This window comes from Rhinoderma darwinii, unplaced genomic scaffold (assembly GCF_050947455.1).
Source record: "Rhinoderma darwinii isolate aRhiDar2 unplaced genomic scaffold, aRhiDar2.hap1 Scaffold_4371, whole genome shotgun sequence".
Taxonomy (NCBI): domain Eukaryota; kingdom Metazoa; phylum Chordata; class Amphibia; order Anura; family Rhinodermatidae; genus Rhinoderma; species Rhinoderma darwinii.
Window position 1 is genome coordinate 1 of NW_027463856.1, and position 8,725 is coordinate 8,725.

General features: G+C 52.2%; 1 protein-coding gene across 1 annotated transcript; it reads left to right on the forward strand.

Annotated features, from left to right (window-relative positions):
- Positions 1-34: 34 nt before the first annotated feature.
- On the forward strand, positions 35-3,140 carry LOC142713998 (ranBP-type and C3HC4-type zinc finger-containing protein 1-like). Its single transcript, XM_075848626.1, has 3 exons — positions 35-175; positions 1,614-1,757; positions 2,424-3,140. Exons 1-3 carry the CDS (start codon positions 92-94, stop codon positions 2,502-2,504), a joined length of 309 nt encoding a protein of 102 aa, XP_075704741.1. The 5' UTR covers positions 35-91; the 3' UTR covers positions 2,505-3,140.
- Positions 3,141-8,725: the final 5,585 nt, after the last annotated feature.

An 8,725-nucleotide genomic window follows, 5' to 3' on the forward strand; every position in this document is an offset into this window, starting at 1 on the left:
TGGTTTGGGGTCCCGGGGTGGGTGCACCCTTAACATTTATTCAAACTCCACCTGTATAAACTTGTCCCTCCCTCAGGCCATACATGATGGGATGAACTGCAAAGAATACCAGGACGACCTGCGAATCCGTGGCCAGAACGACGCCGCTGCCAAACAGACCAGCGAAATGCTGAAGGTGCGGTCATGTGACTGTAATACTGTCTGCGCTATGGGGGGGGGGGGGGTCGATCCACAGTCTCCAGCAGCAACAATTCAGAACCAATTACACAAGACATCTGCTCTCCGACCAACAGTGAAACCCCCCCCCCCCCACACACCAGTAGACAGACCCCCCCACACCAGTAGACAGACCCCCCCCCACACCAGTACACAGACCCCCCCCCCACACCAGTAGACAGACCCCCCCCACACACCAGTAGACAGACCCCCCCACACCAGTAGACAGACCCCCCCCACACACCAGTAGACAGACCCCCCCCCCCCACACCAGTAGACAGACCCCCCCACACACCAGTAGACAGACCCCCCCACACACCAGTAGACAGACCCCCCCACACACCAGTAGACAGACCCCCCCACACACCAGTAGACAGACCCTCCCCACACACCAGTAGACAGACCCCTCCACACACCAGTAGACAGACCCCTCCACACACCAGTAGACAGACCCCTCCACACACCAGTAGACAGACCCCTCCACACACCAGTAGACAGACCCCCCCACACACCAGTAGACAGACCCCTCCACACATCAGTAGACAGACCCCTCCACACACCAGTAGACAGACCCCTCCACACACTAGCAGAGGTGTCTGGGTGTGAGCTTTAGGGTATGTGCACACACACTAATTACGTCCGTAATTGACGGACGTATTTCGGCCGCAAGTCCCGGGCCGAACACAGTGCAGGGAGCCGGGAGCATCATAGTTATGTACGACGCTAGGAGTCCCTGCCTCGCTGCAGGACAACTGTCCCGTACTGTAATCATGTTTTCTGCACAGGACAGTTGTCCGGCAGCGAGGCAGGGACTCCTAGCGTCGTACATAACTATGATACTAGGAGCCCGGCTCCCTGCACTGTGTTCGGTCCGGGACTTGCGGCCGAAATACGTCCGTCAATTACGGACGTAATTAGTGTGTGTGCACATAGCCTTATTGGCATCTCCTGACTTGCAGTGAATCTATTGCGGCGCCTGCAGGGGGAGGCGGTGAGCGGGCGTGCGGCGCCTGCAGGGGGAGGCGGTGGGCGGGGCGTGCGGCGCCTGCAGGGGGAGGCGGTGAGCGGGGCGTGCGGCGCCTGCAGGGGGAGGCGGTGGGCGGGGCCTGCAGGGGGAGGCGGTGGGCGGGGCGTGCGGTGCCTGCAGGGGGAGGCGGTGAGCAGGGCGTGCGGCGCCTGCAGGGGGTGGCGGTGAGCGGGGCGTGCGGCGCCTGCAGGGGGAGGCGGTGAGCGGGGCGTGCGGCGCCTGCAGGGGGAGGCGGTGAGCGGGGCGTGCGGTGCATGTAGTGGGAGGCGGTGAGCGGGGCATGTAGTGGGAGGCGGTGAGCGGGGCGTGCGGCGCCTGTAGCGCGAGGCGGTGAGCGGGCCTGTGTAATGTGAATGTCCTGTCTCCTCAGACCCTGGTGCAGGCGGGGGAGGCCATGTATTGTCCGGCGTGTGAGATTATCGTCCAGAAGAAGGACGGCTGTGACTGGATCCGCTGTACTATGTGTCAGACTGAGATCTGCTGGGTCACCAAGGGCCCTCGCTGGGGGCCACAGGTAAGATGGCGTCCGATCAGAGAATGGGGGGGTTTGTAGTCACTGGATCACCCCCTCATCTGTATATACAGCGCCCCCCCCCGTCATAGATCCAGACAGTCCCCAATTCATCTGCTGTCATTTGTGAAGGTTTTGTCGTGTCAATAAAGTTTTGCGACTTTCTAATAGAATTTGTTTCAATTCCTCTCCATATTCAAGATCGCTGCTTGCTCTCAGTGAATGGAAATGTCTTTGTTTACCTTCAGAGATTAAAACGTCCTGCTCGCACAGCTGAGGGTTTGTAACAATGTATCAGTCAAGTCAATCCCCTGTGAGCTAAACACCGCAGCAGAAATCCCTTTCCTATCTTGAACTCCAGGTTGATCGCTCTAATCTACGTTGTTTGGCCTTCAGCTGTGTGAGCAGGACTAGGCCTGGATGGGGTTTGGAGCCTCTGTGTGTAAAATGGAATGTTCCTATTCATGGACATCAAGCAGAGATCTTGTAAATGGTGAAGTGAAACGCAGTGCGGCTGTAAAGTGTCCAGGTGACTCACATCCCGGGGTCATCGCATCACGTGACTAATGACGTACGACACTCGGGCTTTGCGTGACGCAGGCCGCCATCTTTCTCTAGGGAGTCGTCCGCTCGCCGCTGATATTGACCCCTCTTTTCCTCTGTGCGCAGGGTCCCGGTGACACGTCCGGGGGATGTCAGTGCAATGTGAACGGAAGGAAATGTGATCCCAGGTGCCAGAATTGTCACTGATTGTTATAAAGGCGTCACACGTGGCGACAGACGCCGCTCATCACGAACACACGAGCGTCTAACCGGAGGCATCAGCTGGTCAGTGCCTCACACCTCAGTGACATTCCTCTACATAATGCTAAGGATGGCGACTCATGCTGGATCGGGACGATGCAGTCAGTATGGCGAAAGGTGCAATCCCTCCTCCTCACCACGGGGGGCAGCACTCACTTGTGATTACTTGGATAAGCAGGTCACGGACGCATTTCATGACTCCACATTTTATTATTTTCGGCATTTGTTGTACATTTTTTTCTTTATTCTTTTTAAAGGGGAACTTCACTTTTAGTTACCGACACAGACGGTCACATCAGTGCAGATCCTTGTGCCGGGACCCTCACTAATCCACGAATGAAGGGGCCACGCTGCTCCCCTGATTTCTTCGCCGTGTTTCCATGAGGCGTCGGAGGAAAAATGAAGTTGAATTTTTTTCCCGATAGTAAATTAAGGCGACTACAGTCATTCTGGATCAACGTCCGTTCTTGGTGCCCCGAAGGGAAATGATAAGCCATACGAAAGAGCGCGTCCTGTCCCCTCCCCCTCCTCACGCAGTGACAGCAGCAGGAAAACGTATCAAATAAATGCAGTTCTACTGCGGTTTTGTTGTTTGTTTTTACAACCATTGATCCACCAGGGGGCAGCAGTGAGATAGAAAGTCTGAGAGCTAACAGGAAGCCAGCACAACTGTGACTGCAGCTCTTGATGTGACTTGAGAAAGGGTTTGTCCGCACGTAGTGGAATTTCTGTGGATTTACCATCCGGAACCCCGAGCAGAAATTGACCTGCGCTGCGTATTTTTCGTACATGTCAATTCCCTGCTGCGGAAAATGGACTGAATTGCTGCGTTTTTCAGAGGAGACGACACCATCCCCCAACACTGAGAAAAACGCCGCAAAATCCGCACCACCAATGTCCAGCGCCACGTGACCAAAATCAGACTCGCCAAACTGTTCTTCGAGTAATGGCCGAACCAGAATCAAGTTTACACAAACGTCGGGCGGATCTGAACTACAGCGTGACGTCGCTCAGAGCCCGATCCCCTCCCCCATGTAGATAGCGCCATCACGGATCCCTATGTGAGCGGAATCTCAGAGCGGCGATTCCACTCCTGCAGGAGACCCTGACATCACTGTCCATATATAGTCAGTGATGTCAGGGGCTCCTCAAGCAGCGGAATCCCCGCTCTGGCTGTGGATTCCGCTCACATAGGGAGTTGTTAGGCTCTGTTCACATGCAAACTCAAAAACGTCTGAAAATACGGAGCTGTTCAAGGGAAAACCGCTCCTTGTTTTCAGAAGTTTTTTATGTCACTCGCGATTTTCACGGCCGTTTTGTAGCTGTTTTCTAGAGTCAATGAAAACCAGCTGCAAAAACGTGCCAAGAAGTGACCTGCACTTCTTTTTCGTAGCCGTTTATTTTACGCGGCTGTTTTTCAAACGGCCTCGTAAAAAAACAGCCCATCAGACCAGAACGCCGTTTTTCCCATTGAGATCAATGGGCAGGTGTTTAGAGACGTTCTGAAGCAGATTTTTTTAACCATTTACGGCCCGAAACACGGCCAAAAATAAGCCGTATGAACGTACCTTAATTATGGTACCTACAGGGGAGATGGGTGGCGCTATCTACAGAGTGGGAGGTGTATGGCGCCATCTACAGGAGACATTGTCATGGAAGAGCTCCACTGGACACGCCTGTAGCTGTCTCTCCTCTGTATGGCATGATGGGAGTTGTAGGAAGGAGAGACTAGAGTGGGGACACAATTCTGACGCTGCAGCGGCCATATCCGGACCAGAAGGAAGGAGAAAATAAGAGATAAAGATGGCGACGGAGCAGTGAGAACGGTAAGAAGGAATTTACCAGCGATACAAACAACCGGCTGTAACATTCCAGTACTCGTAAGACGACCGGCAGCCACGGCAAAAAAAAAAAATAGCAAGTGCTTCATTCATGTTCTGAGATGAGACCATCCCCCATCCCCTCACAATTGCACATATCAAAAGCCGTGTACAGATAATTATAATAGGACCTCGATGGATCTGCCTTGTTCTCTCCTAATGTGATTACTAGGACCGGACACGTAGCTGCTCGGAGCCAGAAACAAGGGCGTCCTCTGCTCCAGGATGTAGCGGCTCGTGACCAGGAACCTCTCTTCTCAGCATCGTTCTCTCTTCCTCCTATTTCCAGGATGTAGCGGCTTGTGACCAGGAACCTCTCCTCTCAGCATTGTCCTCTCTTCCTCCTATTTCCAGGATGTAGCGGCTCGTGACCAGGAACCTCTTCTCAGTATCGTCTTCTCTTCCTCTTAATTCCGGGATGTAGCGGCTTGTGACCAGGAGCCTCTCTTCTCAGCATCGTCCTCTCTTCCTATTTCCAGGATGTAGTGGCTTATGACCAGGAACCTCTCCTCTCAGCATCGTCCTCTCTTCCTCCTATTTCCAGGATGTAGTGGCTGTGACCAGGAACCTCTCCTCTCAGCATCGTCCCCACTTCCTCCTATTTCCAGGATGTAGCGGCTGTGACCAGGAACCTCTACTCAGCATTGTACTCTCTTCCTCTTAATTCCAGGATGTAGCGGCTTGTGACCAGGAACCTCTTCTCAGCATAGTCTTCTCTTCCTCTTAATTCTGGGTTGTAGCGGCTTGTGACCAGGAACATCTCTCAGCATCGTTCCCTCTTTCTCATATTTCCAGGATGTAGCGGCTCGTGACCAGGATCCTCTCCTAAGCATCATCCTCTTATTCCAGGATGTAGCGGCTCGAGACCAGGAACCTCTCCTCTCAGCATCGTCCTCTCTTCCTCCTATTTCCAGGATGTAGCGGCTCGTGACCAGGAACCTCTCAGCATCGTCCTCTCTTCCTCCTATTTCCAGGATGTAGTGGCTCGTGACCAGGAACATCTCTCAGCATCATTCTCTCTTCCTCCTATTTCCAGGATGTAGTGACTTGTGACCAGGAAACTCTTCTCAGCATCGTCTTCTCTTCCTCTTAATTCCGGGATGTAGCGGCTTCTGACCAGGAGCCTCTCTTCTCAGCATCGTCCTCTCTTCCTCCTATTTCCAGGATGTAGCGGCTTGTGACCAGCCTCTCCTCTCAGCATCGTCCTCTCTTCCTCCTATTTCCAGGATGTAGCGGCTTGTGACCAGCCTCTCCTCTCAGCATAGTCTTCTCTTCCACTTATTTCCAGGATGTAGCGGCTTGTGACCAGGAACCTCTCCTAAGCATCGTCCTCTTATTCCAGGATGTAGCGGCTCGTGACCAGGAACCTCTCCTCTCAGCATCGTCCTCTCTTCCTCCTATTTCCAGGATGTAGTGGCTTATGACCTGGAACCTCTCCTCTCAGCATTGTCCTTTCTTCCTCCTATTTCCAGGATGTAGTGGCTTGTGACCAGGAACCTCTCTTCTCAGCATCGTCTTCTCTTCCTCTTATTTCCAGGATGTAGCAGCTCTTGACCAGGAACATCTCTCAGCATCGTCCTCTTATTCCAGGATGTAGCGGCTCGTGACCAGGAACCTCTCCTCTCATCATCGTCCTCTCTTCCTCCTATTTCCAGGATGTAGTGGCTCATGACCAGGAACCTCTCCTCTCAGCATTGTCCTCTCTTCCTCCTATTTCCAGGATGTAGCGGCTGTGACCAGGAACCTCTCAGCATTGTACTCTCTTCCTCTTAATTCCAGGATGTAGCAGCTTGTGACCAGGAACCTCTCCTCTCAGCATTGTCCTACCTCCTGTTTCCAGGAAGTAGCAGCTCGTGACCAGGAACCTCTCTTCTCAGCATCGTCTTCTCTTCCTCTTAATTCTGGGTTGTAGCGGCTTGTGACCAGGAACATCTCTCTGCATCGCCCTCTCTTCCTCTTAATTCCGGGATGTAGCGGCTTGTGACCAGGAGCCTCTCTTCTCAGCATCGTCCTCTCTTCCTCCTATTTCCATGATGTAGCGGCTTGTGACCAGCCTCTCCTCTCAGCATCGTCCTCTCTTCCTCCTATTTCCAAGATGTAGTGGCTTGTGACCAGGAACCTCTCCTCTCAGCATCGTCCCCACTTCCTCCTATTTCCAGGATGTAGCGGCTCTTGACCAGGAACCTCTCCTCTCAGCGGTGTCCTCTCTTCCTCCTATTTCCAGGATGTACTGGCTTATGACCAGGAACCCCTCCTCAGCATCGTCCTCTCCTTCTTATTCCAGGATGCAGAGGCTCGTGACCAGGAACATCTCTCAGCATCGTTCTCTCTTCCTCTTATTTCCAGGATGTAGCGGCTCGTGACCAGGAACCTCTCCTCTCAGCATCGTCCTCTCTTCCTCCTATTTCCAGGATGTAGCGGCTCTTGTCCTGGAACCTCTCCTCTCAGCATCGTCCTCTCTTCCTCTTATTTCCAGGATGTAGCAGTTTGTGACCAAAACAGGGAGACGCGCTCTCGACATGATGATAATGCATGGGGACGAGGGATCAGGGTAATGAGCGCTCGTCCCCATCCATAGCTCCGTGTGACAGGAGCAAACGAGCGCCGATCAACGAGTCTTTGCCTCTGGAGGAAGACGACAAAATTTGTTTAAACCTTCCTGAGTCTTGTCCCACTTTGCCAGATTTGACTGCAGATTTCTGGCCCAAGCCGCTGCCCCTAAGGTCCAGCATTCTGCAGATCGTCCGGAGCGCGACTTTGTTCAGATTGCAGGAAAGGTGATCACCCAACAGATTCTCTCCAGACTACACCGAGGGGGAGAGATCCCGAGATTTTCAGAATTTATCACATACCTGAGATATAATATTTCCATAGATTTCTCCCAATGGATTATACATCTTAACTTGAGGAGGAGAGGGTGCGATGAAGTCCTGGAGAGTAACATCTGACTCTGCCCTGAGGAACCCGTCATCTAACTATGGAACTATGGTCGTACCTTCTTCTCTTCGAGACGACCACTACTGATGTGAAAGCAAAAGGTGATGAAATCCAGAATGGAAGAGCCGTAAATTGGAAGTGTCTTCTGGACCCCTGAAGAAAGACGGCCACCCACAGGAATCTGTGATGTGATTGAGCCATGTAAATATGCGTCCGTTAGATCAATAGACGGCATTACATCCCACGTTTGAGGAGAGGAAGTAGTGACCGGATTCGGTCCATTCTGAAACGTTTTGTTTGACGATAATGCGCCACTTCCCTGAGTGTTTCGGGATTAGGAATATTCTTGAGTGGACTCCTAGAGATCTCTGTGAGGACTTCCATAGATATTAATTCCCTTGGCAGTTGCAGAGTTACTAGATAGTGAGCTAAAGGAAAACTCGCAAACTAAATACAATAACCCTGCTTTATTAAGGAAAGGACCCAAGGGTCTGAGGGTATTGCTTCCCAAGCTGGAATGTAACGTCTTTGACCCCCTCCCACACACACTGGAAAACTTGCGTCAGAAGTCAGGTTAGGGCATGTTTGGACCACGTCTTCTGTAACCTCCTCTGAGGTTCTTGTCTTCGTCCCTCACGGGTTTGTCGGAGGCGAAATCTAGGAGAGCGTTTACGAAAAGGAGCTTCTTCCACCTCCCGTTCGAAGCCTGTGCAAGGCTCATGGTCATCCATGAGCTCAACCAGCTCCACCGCAAATAAACGCCCGGATCTGAACTCAATGTCACATAGGTTGCCCTTAGTCGTGGGATCAGTAATCCAAGGCTTTATCCACACGGCCCCCTCCCAGCAGTGGAAAGAGCCGTACATCTGGATGTTAATCTGGTTTGGATGCATCAGATAGGAAGTCTGCAGCTAAATTCATGGAAAGAATCTCATTTCTTGGAGCTCTTGACTCAATATCTTCCTGTAGACATTAGAGCCACTTCCGCTGAGTCTTGTTGGTATCATTAGATGCAATACTTTACCCAGGGCGGCTGCTGACACATGTTCGCCTCAGGGCGCGGTCCACTCCCATAATCATGGGATCCTTCAGATGTGATCCATGTTCTTAGATAATATGGTGATGGGAAGCATTAGCCAATCAATACTCCGCTCATCCTCTAAAAGGACTATAAACCTCTTGTTGAGGACGGGGGCTTTGTCCACAGTCTTTCACTCAACGCCTACAGCCCCCTAGAGACGGAGACTTGATCATCCCTTTGGACGGTCTCCTGGTCCTCAGATCAGATTGTCCTAATGAGCGGGAGATTTCTCCACATCAAAGAGATTCCATTTCTTTATTTCACCCTGC

What these genes read in the sequence shown, in the direction of transcription:
- LOC142713998 (XM_075848626.1), top strand. Translation starts at nt 92, where the DNA reads ATGAACTGCAAAGAATACCAGGACGACCTGCGAATCCGTGGCCAGAAC. An exon ending in AGACCAGCGAAATGCTGAAG is followed by an intron (nt 176 to 1,613) that starts GTGCGGTCATGT and finishes CTGTCTCCTCAG; the next exon opens with ACCCTGGTGCAGGCGGGGGA. An exon ending in GCCCTCGCTGGGGGCCACAG is followed by an intron (nt 1,758 to 2,423) that starts GTAAGATGGCGT and finishes CTCTGTGCGCAG; the next exon opens with GGTCCCGGTGACACGTCCGG.